The sequence below is a fragment of the Myotis nattereri genome, assembly GCF_964212035.1.
Source record: "Myotis nattereri genome assembly, chromosome: 1".
NCBI classification, from domain to species: domain Eukaryota; kingdom Metazoa; phylum Chordata; class Mammalia; order Chiroptera; family Vespertilionidae; genus Myotis; species Myotis nattereri.
The window spans coordinates 13020890-13040329 of record NC_138075.1 but is presented as its reverse complement, the minus strand read 5'-3'; the positions used below and the strand labels follow the sequence as shown (position 1 = coordinate 13040329).

General features: G+C 49.2%; 1 protein-coding gene across 1 annotated transcript in view; it reads left to right on the top strand.

Annotated features, from left to right (window-relative positions):
- The window catches only part of KCNK10 (potassium two pore domain channel subfamily K member 10), a 118517-nt gene extending 111940 nt beyond the window's left edge, over positions 1-6577 (top strand). The window contains exon 6 of the mRNA XM_081090555.1: positions 5411-6577. Coding sequence (XP_080946681.1) covers positions 5411-5439 — 29 coding nt within the window. The 3' untranslated portion in view covers positions 5440-6577. The remainder of the gene's footprint in view (positions 1-5410) is intronic.
- Positions 6578-19440: the final 12863 nt, after the last annotated feature.

Sequence of the window (19440 nt, the reverse complement as noted above, 5' to 3'; positions counted from 1 at the left end):
TCTTTATCCAGTACCTGCTCTTGCAACGCCAGTAACCAACACACGATACAGAGTTGCTCGGTGAGGCGAGAACCTCAGTGAAGGAAAGTGGGGGAATAGCTAGTCATATGTTTTGAGAGGAAGACTTTAAATGGATTTTTCCCTGAAAGGGAAAAATATGTACTAGGCCAACCATCCCGTGTGAGCCTCAGCCTTTTCCCTAATTGGCTGGTCCTTAGACTGGTTCAGACTTAGCTGCTTGGGCCACACACAAGCATTGGGACCTGGATGGCCATGGGCCTCTGCTGCTCAGTGCCGCCTTTGGGGGGGGGGGGGGGCAGGGGGGGGCAGGGGCGAGGATTCACGTGACTATCACACAGGTGGATTTATCAAAAGATCCCAGGACTAGCGGAGACTTCCAGGGAAAATGATACCCACCCCATCCTTGACCCCTGGTACCGTGGGAGACAGCTCTCCCTTGCCTGGAGCACAGGCAGCACCCCCACCCCTGCCCAAACGTGGAGGCTCTAAAGTTGGGCATTGCTCTGGGGAAGCAGCCAGGTAAGATCAACCATGATGAGGCCCTTCCTGCCTGAGGCAGGCGTGAGTTAGTGCCTCCGTGGGGCTGGAGCAGCAGCTCGCTGGTGACATCCTGTGTCCCCGCAGCAATAAACAGGCGCTTGGGAAGCGATGCTTGTCCAGGTGCGGGCAATGGTTTCTTACCACGGGATTGTGGCAGCCTGAAGAGATGTGTTTTAAGAAATTGGTAGATAACTGGGACTTTCTCATTCTGTCAAGTTAAAAAGCTTCCTGATCCAACTGTTCATGGATGTCATTCATTTGGGTATCCATCCACCCTCTATGACTTGGTACTTTCTTTAGAGTGGTGTGATGAAACTCTAGACCCGACAGCCAAATCTGGCAAAGAGACTTCCCGGTCATTTATCCAGTGCAGTGGTTCTCAACCTGTGGGTCGCGACCCCTTTGGCAGTCGAACAACCCTTTCACGGAGGTCGCCTAAGACCATCCTGCATATCAGATGTTTACATTACGATTCATAACAGTAGCAACATTACAGTTATGAAGTAGCAACAAAAATAATTTTATGGTTGGGTCACAACATAAGGAACTGTATTTAAAGGGCCGGAAGGTTGAGAACCACTGATCCAGTGGCTGCCATGGGCCGGGCATTAGATTAGGCACTTTAAAGACATTGAACCATCCCAATATCATAGCCACACACTGTGGGAAGTGTTTGCAAACCCCTTGTAGAGATGAGGACATGGAGGCTCAGAGAAGCTAAGTAACTTACCCAATGGCACACAGCAAGAAAGTGGTAGAGCTGCTATTCAAAGCCTGTCTGACCAAAGTCTGCTTTCGACTTTGCTACAATGCACCCTTGAGTGTGTGTGTGCGTGTGTGGGCATGTGTGTGTGCACGTGTATGCGTTCTGTGCGTGTATGTCTTTCCAGTTTCGTGGACACAGCACACAGAGGTGGGGGGAGCTCTACTACCAAGAGCATACATGGTCTTTGTGTTAAAATGGCCACAAGTGTTTGCCTTGCAGAGTGACTGTACGTTCTTTGGGCTTTGATTGTGGGAGTCCTGTGTGTGGCACCCTTTCTGTATGGTTAAAAATGCCCTTTGAAAGCACTCTTTTGCACTTTACTCACTTACTTGGCAGAAACTCTGCAGACAGCAGGAATCAACAAGTCACAGCAAAGTGCACACTTGACCAAATGGAAGAGGTGATGGTGTGTGCATGGATGGACGCTTCCCAAGTTGCGTTAAATCACAGTAGTATAAAGGGATTGCAATGGCCCTTGACTGAGAGGGGGAACATCCCCCATGTATGTAACCCTCTCCCTGAGGACAAATGAGGCCAAAACCCTGATGAACAAAATCAAAGACGAGCCCTCCTCTAGGGAGATGTGGGCAAAGTGTTTGACAAACTATAATGTGGTCTCCAAAGGAGACGCTGAGAAGGAATAAGAGGTTGGACTTGTCTTCGTGGGGGGTGGCCAGTTATTTTGAAGTTGCTTGAATGTTACTTTTCAAAGGTGGGGTCAAATAGCACGTAGAAAACATGTGGATATGGCAAAGCTGCTACAAAGTCGTAATGCCCATGAGCACAGCCCTGCCCTTCCAACCGCCACCCCTCACCCCATTGTAAACCTGGAATAGACTTGTTGACTCTACACACAGAAAGGGCACCTGTTCGGGGTCTTTAGCCGGCAGTGTCTTTTGCTTCACCTGGTAATTAGGTCCCGACTTTTTCTTCCAAAACACATCTGGAGGTTTACTGGTGAGAACCAAGGGTTAATTTGAAGAGACTGAAGCTCAATACACAGTCCTAACCCAATTGGGGCTCCAGAAATTTATCACTTTGGGGGTCAGGCCTCAATGTGTGTGTAGGCAGGGGTGTCCCTGGCCTACAGTTAAGGTGAGTGGGACTATCTGGTTGTGCTCTACCGATCCCAGCCTGGGATTGTGGGGACCCCTGTCCCCTTGCCGACATCTCTGTTACCTCATCAGCACATCTGGGGAGTTAAACAAAGATCACTGTCAAGGTCCCTTTTAGTTCTGCAGTTCTCTGACCAACAGTCCCTGGTCTACAACCTACATGTCTTAAGCATGCGTATTAGCTGGATTTGTGAACACTGACTAATGGCTAACATGAGAGCTTAATCTCCTGCTCTTTGGGATTTGTGTTCTGGATAATTGATGGAGACCAGATGCATCTGAGAGCCTGCTGTCCAAATTAGGAGTGTGCCCTGTTGTAGGCCCAGTCTACAGCACACTGTCACCTGGAGGGCTCATGCTATGCGGGCATTTTTTGCATGGTGTTAAGACTACTTGAAGAAGTTTAAGCTGTTGCTATTTGCAGTCAATGGTAGTCAAGGTTCCTCGTGGTTACTTCAGGAATTCAGTTACTATAGACATCTCTTGCTCACACACACACACACACACGTACACACACATGTGCACACACACGCACAGGAAATGGCGACCATTTCACACTGAACGCCCCCATTGTGCTAGACATTAGCAAACCGCCCCCTTGCCTCTCTCTGAGATGATATCATTGCCTGGCTGAGTCCATGCCATTCATCTACCTGTGGGCTTGGCTTTGGGGAGAAGTGAGAGTGTGGCCAGCATGTGGGCAGGGCGGGTTTTTACTCACTGGACGGACGGGGTAAGAATGTAGACCACCCAGTGGGCGCCCCGGTGTCCGAACCATAGGGAAGGCCTAGGAAAGCAAACAAGTCTGCAGAGACTTTGAAGAAAGAGAGAAGAAAAAGCCAGTCCTGCATTTCACGCCCCTGCATTCCGCATCCCGCTCACATTTCCAGGGGGGTCACACCTTCTCACAGTGAGGGTGCAACTGTGTGCAAAGCAGCCACTGCGTGAGTAGAGGGACTTTCTGGGGGTATAAGAGCGAGTTAGTCACGGCCTTAAAAAAACACGAACAGAAGCAAAGGGGACTTGACTTGGGCATTGTAGGTTCGCTTAATTCTGCACAAGGAAACTTGGCAGCAGTGGGCCCATGGCGTGGCCGTCCAGAAAGCCCTGCCCTCTGTCCCGGCACCATAAACCAGCTGCCCCGGACCTCACCCACAGGTCCCCCCTCCAGGTGAACCTCAGTTCCCTCCCCCCAGGGCGGGCCCCAAGTCACCTGACATCAACACAGCGGCATGGAGGAGAAATGAGAGGTGCCTAAGAGATTTGGAATCTGCTTTCTGTTCTCGGTTCTTGAGAAAAATCTCAAGTAGTTCCCTGTGCTTTAAAAAAAAAAAAAAAAAAAAATCCTTGCAAGGACTCCCGCTCCATCGCAGACCTGTGCTGTGGCCGGTAATTGACAAACCTCTCCTTTGGGGTCAGGGCACCCAAGCTTGAAGGGAGAAGAGATACGCAAACCAACCCACAAGCCCGCCTCAGGCCTCTTTCCCGTCCAGAGTCACAGGCAGGGGGCCCGGTGATGACGAAGGCGACGAGGATAAACCCATGAGTGGAGGTGTCTCACCTATCTTTCTCTCTAGGATTTCATGGTGCTTTAAAAAAAAAAAAAAAAAAAAAGGCATTTTACAGAAAATAAGGTGGGGTGGGGGTGAGGAGGGAATTTCGTAATGTTCTTAGGAAAAGTACAAAAGCACATTTGCTTGTGACATTTCAATACGCCGTGCTGCTACTGTCTTTATTTGATGATGTAATTTTTTTTTTTTCAATGATGGAGAAAATTGCAACAAAGACCTTCTGGAAGATCCAATCCAATGTCTCTCCTGTTTTCCTTTCTTTTGTGGGGGCCCAGTGCGGGTGATAGCGGATGGGTTCGAATCTGCACTCGGGGGCACGCCCCTCCCCGTCCTGGGGACAGGCTTCTGGCCTGGCCGGGCACGCACTCGTGTTCATCGGGCAGAGCCGACGGAAATTCACAGTCTTGCAGGCACAGGAGCCCGCCACAACCCAGTAAGAGCACCTTGACACAACCCCGTATTGTAGTTACTTGCACCTCCTCCGCAGTTTTATTTGATCCTGATTGGATGTCTCTGGAGGTTGGACAGCACAGTGTCACACTAGGCGAAACGCTAATTTTGGACGTTGTGGCAAGCCGCCCTCTCCCCCCCACCCCACCCCCCCGCCCCCGGGTGCCCACATTTCCAAGCTGTATTTGGTTTTGCCCTCTGCCGTGCGTCCACCGGCCCTGGGCTTGGAGTGACGCGTCATACAGAGAAAATGCCCACCATTTTTGAGCGCCTGCTACGTACGAGGGTCTGTGCTACGCAGTTTACAGACTAGTCTGTGAAGTTAAGTCTCCCAACTGAGGCAAGTTGCGCTTCTTCACTTTGTGGATGAAGACTCTGAGGCTTAGAGGGAATCAGAAGCGTCCAACCCCAGCGAATCAGCTCCAAAGCTGAGTCCCTGTCACCCGGTGTGCAGCTGTGTGGGGCGTGTGCTGTGCCCACTCTGCCAGTCAAGGTGACAGGTGCGGTGCTTTCCGACTTGTCCTCCCTGTCTCTCCCTTCCTGTCTGTCAGAGAGGCGAGCCCTAAGGTCAGAGTGAATGCCCGGCTGTGGGACTGAGCCAGGTCAAGTGGCCTGACATGGGTCAAAGCCAAGAGCCTCACCCGGGCTGACCCAGCATGGCCACTGGGTCAGGGGCTGGACAGGGACAGATCTGGCTCGTTTTGTTTGTTTGTTTGTTTGTTTGTATGGACCTGGCACAGTACATGGCACATGGCAGGAGCTCAGCGTGATCTTTCTAAAATGCAAGCTGGTCATGAATTTCCTTAGCCTTCGAGATAAAACCCAGCAGCGCTGGTCTATCAGGCCTGTGTGAGTTTCTGCCTCGCTGCACGCCAGCTCTGCCGCCATCGTTGCTGAATTACCAGCAAGGTGTGCAGATGGCCCATGCTTTCGTCTTCCACCTCCAGGTCTTCCACCTCCAGGACTTCCCTTTTGAAAGGCCCCCTCGGCCTCGCTGCCAGCATCCTGGGAGGAGAAGGAAGGAGAGGCGGCCGTCTTCCTGCATCACATCCTTTCTCTCATTGAGACTGAACTGTGTGAAATATGAGTTGGCATGTAAGAGCAAGATCCTTGTGGAAAAGAATACTGGGAGAAGATGAATAGTCCCCCCAGTCTCCCCAGCCAGTTGAACCCATGGTTGTTGAAGAAAGAAAAGAGCAGACAAATAGTAAGAGGGGAGTGTCAAGAAACATGTATGATGGGGCTGATGATGACAGTGACAGTGTTGGAGTGAGACAGAAAAGCAACAGTGAACAAAGTGATAAGCAGCAGCTTCCTATTGCGGTGAATGAAGATTCTGATAGATTTAACTTCAAAGAAGAAAAAGAGAAGAGACAAAAAGCTGATCTGTTATATAAAAAGAATACGGTGCAGTTAGGACAAAAAGAAAGGCAGTCTATTAAAGCAGCTGAAATGAACCCCAAAGTTGAAAACACCACTAGAACACAAGTGATGGCATTGAAGACTGTAAGAAGGAATGATGTTGTTGAAGAACAAAAATTACACTCAGAGGCGACTTTCTCAAGAACAGAATGCCAGTATATTACAAGATGGAATTCTGACCAAACACCTTTGCAAACCAAAGGGGATAGAAAGAGCTCATTAAGAAAGTGAAATCTGAGGCAGTTGTGAGACAACTTCAAGGAGAACTGGCTGATATCCAAAGAAAACTATCTACGACAGAGGCTTTACTGAAGGCTGAATCACATCATCATATGTGTTCACAATATAAAACACAAGAGTTGCAGAAGGAATTAGATGAAAGCAGAAGTCAATCTCAGCATGAAAAGGAAGCATCAAAAAAACACATGGATTTATTCATATCTCTGCAACAGAACTTGCATGAAGTAATGAAGCAAAAGCGTTATTTAGAAAAAGAGATAACCAGACTTCAGGAACCCTTAAATATGCCAAAACGGAATTTCAAAGAAGAGCTCAGTTGCCCCAGAATTTTAAAACCAAGTATAAAAGAAATGGAAAGTGAGACGACAAGATTAAAACAGAAGTTCTAAGGAGCATCTAACAGAAATCAGCACCAAACTTCTCCTCGTTTCAGGAACAAGAAGCAGAGGACTAATAAGAAAATTTAAAAAAAAAAAAAAAAGGAAAGAAAGGCCCCCTCACTGAGGTGCCACCTTCCCCTGTTCCACCACCACCTGACTCATCCAAATCTTTCGGTTGAACTCACTCCTCTCCATCCCCTCAGAGAGAGTTAACTGCCTCCCCTCAGCTATCACACGTGCTATGCGGAATTTTAACTGTTGATGTCCTTGTCTGTCGGGTGCAGATTATAAGCTCCTCGGGGCAAGAATTATGCCTTTTCTTTCCATTCCTGCTCTGAACACAGCAACTGACACAATCCAGACACTCTAGTAAGTGGTGAAATAATTTTAGTGCCCTTATTGATAGCATGTGTGCATCCTTCAAGGCCAATTTCATTTGTTCATGAATTGGAAGTCATTTGGAGCCACGACTGGTGGAGTAAGTAATTTATCCAGCTCCGAAGTGTCATCTTGGTCAAAACCAAGTTTGTCTACAAAGTGATCAGTGTGATTTGCATTTTGGGTATACAAATAACTGCATCAGTTTAATCCCAGTGATTGTTGTTGAAATAGCTGGCCCCTAAAGATGACAGCTCTGCAGAGTAACACTCATTTTGAGGTATAGATAATGGAAGATTTTTTTTTTTAAATATATTTTATTCAGTTTTTACAGAGAGGAAAGGAGAGAGGTAGAGAGTTAGAAACATCGATGAGAGAGAAACATCGACCAGCTGCCTCCTGCACACTCCCCACTGGGGATGTGCCCGCAACCCAGGTACATGCCCTTGACCGGAATCGAACCTGGGACCTTTCAGTCTGCAGGCCGACGCTCTATCCACTGAGCCAAACCAGTTTCGGCGGAAGATTTATTTTTAAACCATTATTATTATCATAGATAGGTTGAACGTCCATGAGCTTAATGAAATATGAGATTGTGCTTCAAGGGGATGTCAAATGTATGGCAAACGTGTCACCACTCCTTACTCCCAGGCCCAAGGCAGATATCTTTATCAGTCACAGAATTTCTTCCCCATTAACCCAGGTGCATGCTCAGAATGCATTTTAAGACTATACTTGAGGTGAGTAGTTCTCCACATATGGCCCAGTGACCCGGTGAGTCCCAGAGATTCTTTCATGGGATCCATGAGGTCAGAACTGTTTTGAGAATAACATTAAGACATTACTTGCCATTTTCACTCTCATTCGTGTGTACAGCATTTAGAATTGAGTAGCTTTAGTCGCTCAGAGAACAGAGGCAAGATCATATGACACCTTTTCCTGGAAAGGATTTTCCAAGATGATAGTATGTGAACCTGCGTTTCTTAGAGAACCCCAAAATACCTAGATCTTTTTCCTGGGAGGAGCTTCCTGATTGGCCTTGTAGGAATGGAGCTAACTACAGCCATAAAACAGTATTTCTCTGGCCCTGCCCAGCTGCTCTGGGGTGATCCAGCTCCTCAGATTGCTCTTCAGGTAGCCCTGAGAGGTCTCACGGGGGATCTGGTTCCTGGCCACCACACCATGGGGATCAGCTTTCCAGGAACCTGCCTGCCCATCCAGGAGTGGATTAGGTGGCCTCCCAATGATTTTTTGGTAACAACAGTCACTCCATTTTGGTAACTGTTCATCTTGTCCATAATCAGAACTCTTTGAAGGAGCTCTCTTTCCCTCCTTGTTCTCATGGACCTGACGCAGTGCATGGAACATGATAGGAGCTCAAAAGATATGTGTTGAGAGAAACCAAGATGGCGGCATAGGTAAACAGCTGAAATTGCTGCCTCACACAACCACTTCAAAAATACAACTAAAAGACAAAATGGACATCATCCAGAACCAGAGGAAGGCTGGCTGAGTGGAAATTCTACAACTAGAAGGAAAGAGAAAAACACACTGAGACTCAGAGGAGGTGCGGAAGTAAAGTGCAGAGGTATGGAGGCGTGCGCGGAACGGGCTGGCAACTGAGGACACGGTTGTCTTTTTCAATCAGGAGGGAGACACAAGCTCCTGACTGCTCTGAACTCCAGTTCTGGGCGAGTCTCTGGGGACCCAGACTCATATGGAGAGAAACTGGACTGTCTGGCAGCAGGTGGAACTCAAGGGTGGCTTTATCTCAGAGGTGCTTGCAGCAATTACCACGGGACACTGAGACCCGGGGCCTCTTAGTGCAGGGCTGAGGATCAGCCATAGCTGTTTGCTCTACCCTGTTGATTCCCTGAGACCCCACCCCACCCAAGTTGCTAGCAGAGGCTTTTGCATATGAATGACCTGGCCCTTTGCAATCTGCAATTACCTAACAAACTGCAGCTGGGTCAGAGAGAACTAGAACATCCAAAAGAAGGCCCAAGGCCCCACAACCGCTTGCATTGCTTCACAGCTGGGCCTCATCTGGGCACCTCTAAATCCAAAACAAAGAAGTGGAATCTACAGATCTCTCCATAGTTCCTGCTGGATAGCCTCAGGCAGAGGCTAAATTAGCACCTCCTTAGAGATCCAAGTGCCAGTGTACCAAGTGGTCAGAGTTGGACCATCCAGATTACAACTCCTCAGATCCATAAGGGACACACTCAGGGGGCAGACTCAGTGAGCACCAAAGCCCCACTGAAGCAAGTCTTGCCCCAGAAGGGTGTCTCCAGCACAGAAGTTCTCCCAGTGCAGACACAGCTGATCCTCATAGCCAATTGGCCTGGAGGTCAATTCGGCCCAGTGATACCAACTACAGTCAAGGCTTAACTACAACAAGACTGTGCACACAGCCCTCAAAGGGGTGCACCAAGAGTGTCCACCTCAGGTAATTGGGGAGGCTGAGCCACTGGGCCCTATGGGACACCTAGCACAGAAAGCCACCCTATCAACACAGGGAAGCAGCCAAAATGCAGAGACAAAGAAACAAGTCACATATGACAGAAATGGAGGAAAGCAAACTACTGGATATAGAGTTCAAAACCACACTTAAAAGGTTTTTCAAGAATTTTCTAGAAACCACTGATAAATTTAATAAGACCCTCAATAAAGCTAGTGAGACCCTAAATAAATGTAGTGAGACCCTCAAGGATATGAAAAAGGACCAAATAGAAATTAAGCATACACTGACTGAAATAAAGAATATTATACAGAGATCCAACAGCAGACTAAAGGATAGCAAGAATCAAGTCAAAGATTTGAAATACGAAAAAGCAAAAAACACCCAACTGGAAAAGAGAAAAGAATCCAAAAATATGAAGATAGTGTAAGGAGCCCCTGGGACAACTTCAAGCATACCAACATCCAAATTATAGGGATGCCAGAAGAAGAGAGAGAACAAGATATTGAAAACCTATTTGAAGAAATAATGACAGAAATCTTCCCCCACCTGGTGAAAGAAATAGACTTAAAAGTCCAGGAAGCGCAGAGAACCCCAAACAAAAGGAATCCAACCACACCAAGACACATCATAATTAAAATAACAGAGAATCTTAAGAGCAGCAAGAGAAAAACAGTCAGTTACCTACAAGGGAGTACCCATACAATTGTCAGCTGATTTTTCAACAGAAACTATGCAGGCCAGAAGGGAGTGACAAGAAATATTCAAAGTGATGAATAGCAAGAACCTACAACCAAGATTACTTTACCCAGCAAAGCTATCATTCAGAATCGAAGGTCAGATAAAGAGCTTCACAGATAAGAAAAAGCTAAAGGAGTTCATCACCACCAAACCAGTATTATATGAAATGCTGAAATGTATTCTTTAAGAAGAGGAAGAAGAAGAAAAAAGGTAAAGATAAAAATTACAAACAACAAGTACATATCTATAAACAAGTGAATCTAAAAATCAAGTAAATAAAAAATCTGATGAACAGAATAAACTGGTGAATATAATAGAATCAGGGGCATAGAAAGGAAGTGGACTGATAATTCTCTGGGGAAAGGGGTATGGGGGGTGCGGGAAGAGACTGGACAAAAATCGTACACCTATGGATGAGGACATTGGGGTGGGGGGGCGGGGGGATAAGGGCAGAGGGTGGGGTGGAAGCGGGGTGGAGGGGAGCTATGGGGGCAAAAAAGAGGAACATCTGTAATAATCTGAACAATAAAGACTTAATTTTAAAAAAATTAAATTTTAAAAAAAAGATATGTGTTGGATAAATAGCAAATCTGAGACCATGTGTTGAGTAGAGGGCCTTGGGAGAGAGTAGGAGCAGCGGAAGAGAGGCCAAATCTGGGTGAGCTGGAGGGGAGGGTAAAAGGTGGCCCTGTGTGAGGGGATCCCAGCGCAAAGGGTAGTTCATGGCCCAGGCAAATAGAAAGCATCTTGGAAGGTTTCCAGAGACACAATACTGACCCCAGTGCAACGGGAACCTGGCCCCTTCTGTGACCTGACATCAACCGCAGAAACCAAGTGGTGGACACACCCTTACAACAGAGCTCTCCTGGTTTCAAAATGCCCGTGTGTACACGGCTGTAGGACATGGCAAATAAGTCCACAACCTTCCATTGCCTTTGTGGGAAATATTTCAAATTTGCATGACTTGTCCTTAGAAATAAACTTAAAAATACACTGTAAGGATCTAAGACTAAAAGAAGAGTACTTAAAATGTCCCGCAGTTTGAAATGCAAAAAGTAGCAAAAATCTCACTATTTGAAAGAGATTTAAAGGTCGTCATTCATTACTTGAAATCATGCGGGATAAATAAGGGTTTTGCACACTTGGAATATGATACCATTAAAGTATTTTCCAATATAGTCATCCGTGTTGTTCACTACAAACTGCCTACATCAATGGCTCTTTTGAATTATTTGCAAACACCCGAGACAAAGAGTAAGTGCAAGGGTTCAGTGAGATAAAAATGTGCTTTGAAAAAGGAACCTTTGAGAACATTCTGGAATCAACAACATGAGTTGCAAATGTAAGAAATAGAAACACACATAATGCTAGCATAATCTGTGGCTGTGCATTTCAATATTTTACATAGGGCATTCACCTATATGTTAAAGAACATTCTGTTCTCTTGTTGTCTGATTCCATGGGGGGTGAGGAGGGCGCGGGGAGGGGGAGTGTATAATGGACCATTCCATTATATCCATAAGTGAATATGAATCATCTGAAACAGTTGATTTAGAAAGAGTTTATTTAGAAAAAGAGATAACCAGACTTCAGGAACCCTTAAATATGCCAAAACGGAATTTCAATGAAGCGCTCAGTTGCCCCAGAATTTTAAAACCAAGTATAAAAGAAATGGAAAGTGAGACGACAAGATTAAAACAGAAGTTCTAAGGAGCATCTAACAGAAATCAGCACCAAACTTCTCCTCGTTTCAGGAACAACAAGCAGAGGACTAATAAGAAAATTTAACCAAAAAAAAAAAGAAAGGCCCCCTCACTGAGAGCGGGGAGAGGGGCATGTGGCAGAAGTGGCTAATGGTGATGGTAAGCGGTTAAGATCATTTAATCCATACATCCATCCGTGTTACAAACACGTGTGGAGCTCTGCTCTGTGTGAGGCCCTGAGAGGCGGCACTGGGATGACAGAGCCATGGTCCCTGCCCTCAAGAATCTCAGGTAAAATCCTGCATTCCGGTTGGAGGAAGAACAATAACAGGACTTTATGGGATTCGGTACAAAAGCACAAGGAATTATCACATGAATCCTATGCATTCAGAAAGCATGAGGATTGGAGTGCACCTTGGCAGTCAAAGCAGACTTCCTGTAAGAGGCGACATCTTAAAAGAATACGGGGAGCAGAAGAACGTGAATGGCTCCAAAGCATAATTCAGCACAACACTGTCTAGGACTGTTCTGAGGATACCACAAACAAATCCTCGCCTGGGATGACTCTGTTTTAAGATACTTTCTGATAAGGGAGGAATGCTTTAAAATGACTACAATAAGCTGCAATTCTAAGCCAAGCTTAAAAGAGAAACCCTAACAGTCACCAATTACAACAGAAATTGTAACCCGGCCTTTGTTTCCCCAAAGCCAGGCCCACAGGAGCGCATGGACTGGAAGGAGGCTTCCCCGGGTCAAAGGAGATTTCCTTGGGTTGAGGGCAGAGCACAGAGAAGTCTGAAGCCCCACACACAGAGCTGGGGGTGCGGGTGGCGGGTGAGGGGAGCTGTGTATAGCTCCTGGAGTGAAGAGATTGCAAGGTGGGTCAGCCCTGCCAGAGGGGCACTGCGGGCTGGAACGGGGCCCCAGGACCCCAGACCAAACCATCAACTGAAGCCCAATTTCCCACATTCCTTGTAGAAGGGGGCTTGAAACGACAGTTATGTTGATTTACAGAAACTAAAGAGTTGCACCATTTCTTGCACCCCTGAACTCCCCTCCTCCCCCCCCCCCCCCCCCCCCACCATTCTAAATGCTTCTTGGCTCGAACCTATATTGTCTCATGTCTTAGGCAGGAATGGGAGATGAGTATGCTCCCTGATTTCTGGAAGATTCGTGATCTAGAAACACTTTGTATCCATGCATTGCCTTGAATTGGATAATCTCTTTCTGAGGAGGCGTGGGGAAGGCGGGTTCCTGTCACTAGAGGCAAGGAACGCCCTAGGCTGACAGGTGGGAAGGTAGGGCTAAGCCTCTTCCCTCAGGACAAGAGGAGGGGAGATGAGGGAAGAACCAGGGGTTCCCTGTAGGGCTAGAGGGGTCCAGCCAGCCCCGTGGCAAACCAGGTCACAGAACCAGACTCCATGGCCACCATGGCCTGCCTACCCTCCTATTCTGTGCGTGCGTACACACACACACACACACACCCTTTGCTGTCCCCTGTCACTGGCTCCGCACTGTGGGATCTGGGATCCAAGACCGGTTTCTGGCCAACATGAGGAAGGACTTATCTCAGAGCATAGGCCCTTGTGCATCAAGGAGAGGAATGGGGAAGCCTCCCACCGCCGCCTCCTCTCTTCTCTCCTTCTCCTCCCCAGGCCTCGGGGCACCTTCTAGAAGACAGAACAGTCAACAAAAAGTTGACTGCATGTGATGAAAGAGTCTGCATGATTCCTGTGCCGTAAAAAATGTTTCTTCTTCTTTCCTTCATTTCTCTCCCTTTTTCCTTTCCCCTAGTCCGTCCCCTGTGCAAGCAGTCCCCTCCCCAACTCAGGCAAGAGAAGGATGGGACCGTGTGGAAAGCAGAAATAGCTCAACTTTCTCTTTTCTTCAAAGTCTGAATCCTTAGGTGACGCCCACAGAATAATGAAAACCAGTAAAGAGAAAAGACACAGGAGACAGGCAGAAATGTCATCCAGAAACCAAGCGACATAAGAAGCTATGCTTCCTGGAAAAGGGAAAAAGAAGCGAGAAAGCTGGGCCAGACCGGGAGCTGTGCCTGCAAAGTGCATCTGGGCGGCTCTGCTTCCCAGGCAGCTTGAATTGTGCACAAGGCCGGCGACGCTGTGTATGACGGTGTGGGGCTGAGGGTGTGTGTGTGTGTGTGTGTGTGTGTGTGTGTGTGTGTGTGTGTAGCAAATGTGCTGGGCAGTGAGAAGGAGAAGGAGAAGGAGAAGGGGTCTTACATGACCACACCCTGTCCCAGGCACAGAGGCGTTTCAGGAAGCTAAAGGCAGCCAGGGACTTGAGGAAGGTCGGCCAGCCTCGACCCCCCAATGCCCCCCCCCCCCGCACCCGCCACACACACACACATCCCCATACCCACACCCACTCCCCACAGGTGAGAAGTGTCCAAGGAATGATCTCTGAAACAGTCAAGAGAAAGTGGCCTGAGACCATGAAAAGGACCCGAAGGGAACTGAGCTGAAGGGCTGAGGAGCTGAGTGTGTGGGGAATCATGGGCTGCCTCTGGGCGGCTCTCCCCTCCCCTCGCACCGCCCCCCCCCCATTTCAGCAACGGCTCCCACCAGGGGGTGAAGATGTGGCTGGGGCCGAGGAGGAGGAGGAGGAGGAGGAGGAGGGGGAGGAGGGTTCATGGGACTGGCTCCTTCAAGGGCCTGACCAAACGCTCAAGACCAAACGAGTCATCCGTCAGTGTCTGATATTGGGTGCGAATGGCACTCGACTCTGACCTGGGGGTCTTGGGGTGGGGGGGGGGGACTTCGAGGCCAGACACTGGAAATTACTTGGCTTCAACGTGATACATCACAAAGCAGTGTGAGGGCAGAAGGGGTCCGCCAGCACTAAATTACGTGCCTCGCCCCCGCAACGTGTCAAGTTGTGCTCCCGTCTGTTGAGGGAGAGGTGGACAATGTTGTTTGTGGTTATGGAACAGGAAGACACACAGACAGAGATATGGTGGGGCGGGGGAGGGGTTACTAAAGAGAGGAGTAAAGAGGGAGGTGGAGACCCCGCCTTGTCTTTCCCTTGATGCACGTGTACCTCTCCTGGGTGGCCTAACACAGGTCTGGATAAGTAGAGAAGTGTCTGACCTCCTTCGGTGATATTACCGACAGGCCCGAACCTGCGCGCTGTCTCTGCTTTCTGGCCCGAGATTGGCACCGGCCCCAAGGGGTTCCCCGCTGGGGATAGTGTGTTTAAGAGCAAGACGTGGCCAGCAAAAGGTGGGTTTGTTTACTAGCAGCCAGCGAGAGGCGGCAGGGGGAGGCAGGGGATTCCTATCCAAAGCTCTGTCTCCCCAGAGGCTCAGCCATGGCTTATACGCACCATGTGGTCCGTCACACACAGAGACAGAAATGAGAGCGTTCAAGGAGAAAAAGGCACGACGTGGGCCTCCCCGGAGAGCTCGCAGGGAGGCAGCAGCACACAGAGCAGCAGCTTCTTTGCAGCGGCTGCACCGGTAACCAACTACCGCGCTTTTAACATTGTCTCTGTGAATGGTGGCCAGTCAAGCTGACACGTGACTGCAGATAAGCAGCCCGTTAGGTTAAGAATTCTAGGAACTCGCTTCAAAAGAAGCAGACGCCAACCTTCAGACATTCTGGCTCCGGGATGTTTGCTGACCTTCAGCCAGTTATCTGAGCAGCCTGTGCGGGCGCCTTGCAGGGAGCCGGCTCCCTTCAACCTGCTCTTCTGTTTCCGTTTCTTCCTTTACCTACAAAGAAAAACCCCTGCCCATGTCCAGGTGTTAAGATGGTCTTTATGACGAGAGTCTGCTGTCCTCTCAAGCTGCCGGCTCTTGAATAAACCGCTTTTTCCCGCCACCAGCCCCTGTGTCTCTCGATGATTGGCTTTTGAGCAGCAGGCCGCTGAACCTGGGCTGGGGAGCGGACTTGTCAAGCCAGCCAGGAGGCCCAGCCCTTCTCCATCTCACATTCCCCGGGAGAAAGCAAAGACTGGGCGGGAATCTCCGTTGCTGACAGCAGGCTGACCCCGTGGCAGGGACTTCCCCACAGGTGCTGAGAGTTTCCTATCTAGGGGGACACTTCCTGCTCCCCCTCTCTCAGGGCATCAGCCGCCTATCGTAGATTTGCTGGTAGAAGGAAATGGTCACTGGGGGAGTCGACGGGTTCCAAGAGTGGGTACGTTAACCAACATCTCTGTCTCCGCTGCCATTTGGATTCTGTGCCATTTGCATCTTAAAAAGGTCATTCGCAGCGGCACTGGTGGGTGCCTTAGCTGAGATACAGGGAAAAGGGCGCTGGGGAGGTGAGTGGCCCAGTACAGAAACAGCCCGACTTTAGACTCAGACAGGGCCCGCGCCCTTCTGTAGACAGGGCTGTGGCACACAGCAACATTGCTTCCCATGCACTACCAGGCATAGGCCCTGCCCCCTGTCCCCCCCCCCACACACACACACATACCCCCCCTTGCCACCGTCCCCCTGGGCTGGGCAAAGTACCAAGAGGCCCCATTTCCTGGGTCCATGTGGGACAGGGAAACCCTCCCTGCCACTCACGACTGGACAATTTCAATGAAAAGTGTTTTTCCTTCTCTGGTCCCCATAATTGTCATCTCTCCCTTCACGGCTGTCAAGCTGCAAGTTCCCCTGGATTCTCCCTGGTAGCCTGAGCCCCAAATCGCCTGCATCGCCCCCATCGCCCCCATCACCGTGGGCTCAGCTTCTGCTTCCATAACCACTATTCTGGGTACTTTCATGAGTCCAGAATGGTTTGCTCCCAAACATTCCATTGGGAGTCATTTATTTGTCATATGTGGGGAAATGGCCCATTCCCATGGGGTTTAGAATTGTAGCAACAACCACAAAGCCATATTCCTCTGGCCCGGCCCTGCCCATAGCTGCCCCGCGGAGATCCTGCCCCTCAAGTTTCTTTCAGATCAGCCGGAGAGTCCCCTGCGAGTGACGCTCTCGCCAGTACTCATCATGCTCCTCTTCAGCTGCTGGGCTGGGTGAGGGGCTGCACCTGAGCTGGAATGCCATTAAAGTGACAAAGGGGAATAAGACAGATCCAGGATCCACCCAGAGGCTGCAGGGAGGGAGCAACAAATAGAGTGGCTTCAAACTTAGTTTTCAGTCTTCTAAAGGGCATCTGGGTTTCAAGTGCAGGGAGAAGGTGGTTGTTCATGCATGTACCCCCTTCACCCAACAAATATTTATTGAATGCCTACTGTGTGCTGGGCATGGTGCTCAAAGGTGGAGGTCAGTTTCTGCCCAAAGGATCTTATTCTCCAGTGCGGTGGCACGGGTGGGGAGGGGGGAGGAGGGCTGTGAAACCCACAAAAACAATCCATGTCTTAGAATGTGGCCAGTGCCATGAAAGAGGCATGCCCAGGGTAGGGGTCACCTCTGCCACCTAGCAGCGAGGGGTGAGTGGGCAGAGGTCATGCATGGCAGGCTTTAGGAAGAGGCCTGAGTAGCAGTTGACCAGGGCGTGGGGGGTTTGGTAAGGTTTCCTGGCAGAGAAGAAACAAGCAAAGGCACAGAGGCTCAGGGCGGGGTGGGTGCAAGGAGCTATGAGCCACAGGGGGAGGGTGGGGGCGCTGTTAGAATGGAAAGACCCAGATGGGGGCATGGGGGAGCCAGGCCCACCACTGGTAGCCTCAAATACCATGTTGAGGAATTTGGACTTTATCCTCCAGGCTGGGGGGAGGGGAGTGCCCTGTAGGTTAGTGGGCAAGGGCCAGGCCTTAGAGGTCCAATTAAAACTTTGTCTGGGAAGCCAGAACCAACTGAAGCAATAGACCATCTGACCAGCCCAAGAAAGGTGCTTCTTCACACAGCTACAAAACAGCAGCCCTGAGATCTGAGCCTAGGTATTTAGAGCTTGGCGAGTCTTCATTCTCAGGAATGAATTCAAGCTATGGACTTGAGAAAGAGGCAGCTGAGCCTAGTCAATCCTCATCTGTGTCTGTATGTATGACCAACCTGCTTCCCACCCCCATTCCCCTTTTTCTTCCTCTCCCCACCTCCCTCCAATCTTCCTTACTTTCCTTCCCTCCCCCTCCTCTACCCCCACCCATCTTTCCCTTCCACTTTGACTGCCCTTTCATAAATGCAGACAAAAACTCATCAGTAATTCCTCCCACCATGGCCTTCGCACCTTCTACTAAAGGTACAGGACAGTCCCTAAATTATTAGGTGAGGTCAGCCAGGCTGAGCTCCTTCGTTAGTAAGAAAAGAAGACAATGAAAGAAGCGTGGAAATATGCCTTCAGTGGGGGGCTAGCCCTCCTCTTTATACAGTCAGGTTATGGAGGGCTCCCGTGTGGGGGGAAATGTGGAACCAGGTTCTGCGGTGTAGACCACCCACTGGGTGGGAAATCAGGGCACAGATTCTGAATCTTTGCTCTTCTCCCAGGACAGTGTCTGCTGTCATCCATCAGCAGCATGACCTCTTGGAGAAAACACTGGTTAGCAGTACAGGGAGCCTCCTGTGCTAGACCAGTGAGGCTGCTTCTCAAGGCCAAGCTCTTGCTTCTGACTCTGTCCTCTAACTCAGTCCTATCTCTGTTGCCAGACCCAAGCATAGGGTCAGAGAGGGATTTGCCTGTCACAGGAAACCCTAAAAGGCAGATTCCCATAATGTCAGAGCCGGAAAGGGCCTTGGAGATGAACTTCACATTCATCCCATGTGCTTTTAGGGAACACCTGTTGCCAGGCTCTACATTAGCTTCTGGCCCTGGCTCTCGGGGGAACAAAGACTAGGGGACACTGTTCTCTATTCCCTTCCTCAGCCTTTCCCTTTCTGTCTTGGTCGCTGGGGCATTTTGGATCTCTTCTTCACTGAGCTGAGCCAACTGAACTTTTCAGAAATTCCACCAAAGTCTCTGGGTCTTTAACTGCCTGCTTGAGGCAAGTCCTGCTGCTCCTTTTAAGTTTTTGTTTCATCTGTGTCTGTATGTAGGTTTTCCAGTGTCATATTCTCCCTTCCTTCCTCCCTCCCTCCCTCCCTTCCTTCTTTCCTGCCTTCCTTCCTTCCATGTTCATTGGCTTCCTACTCTTTGCCAGGTTCAGCTGGAGCACTGAGATCCATGAAGTGGCTTATTCTCAAGTGGGAGATGAACCAAAAAAAATGACTGGTGACTATGGGACAAGAGCGAGGTGTTCACTAGGAATGTGAGAGCAATCCAAGCCTGCAGCCCCTCCGAAGCCCCTCCCCCCAGGTTCGGGGGTTGCAGCGGCACTTTGCCTTCACCAAGGTTCCATTCAGTTAAACTGTCCTTTGGGCTGTTCCTCTCCGCCCCTGCATCCCCATCAGACGCACAGCAGCTTCTCTGTGTGCCTCATGACCCCTTGACTCTCAAGGATAAGATCTACTATCTCTAACTTTAATCAGTTTTCCCCCTCTCATCTTGTTTTAATGGGGTTTGCTCCATTCTTCAGTATGAATTTCCTTATAACTTGGGGTTAAAGGTTTTCCAGGGGAATAAGTGGCCTGTTCTCTAATGCAAGCTTGAAGGGAAAGCTATTTTGAGGAGTTGGCACAAAGGTGGTTTTTTTGTGGGGGTTTTTTTAAGGCAACTTGTGGCTGAACAGGGCCTGGAGTGAGACAAGGACCACTGTGCTTGCCCTGCATGTCACCAAAATCTTGAGGTCTAATTGGAGGCATCTAT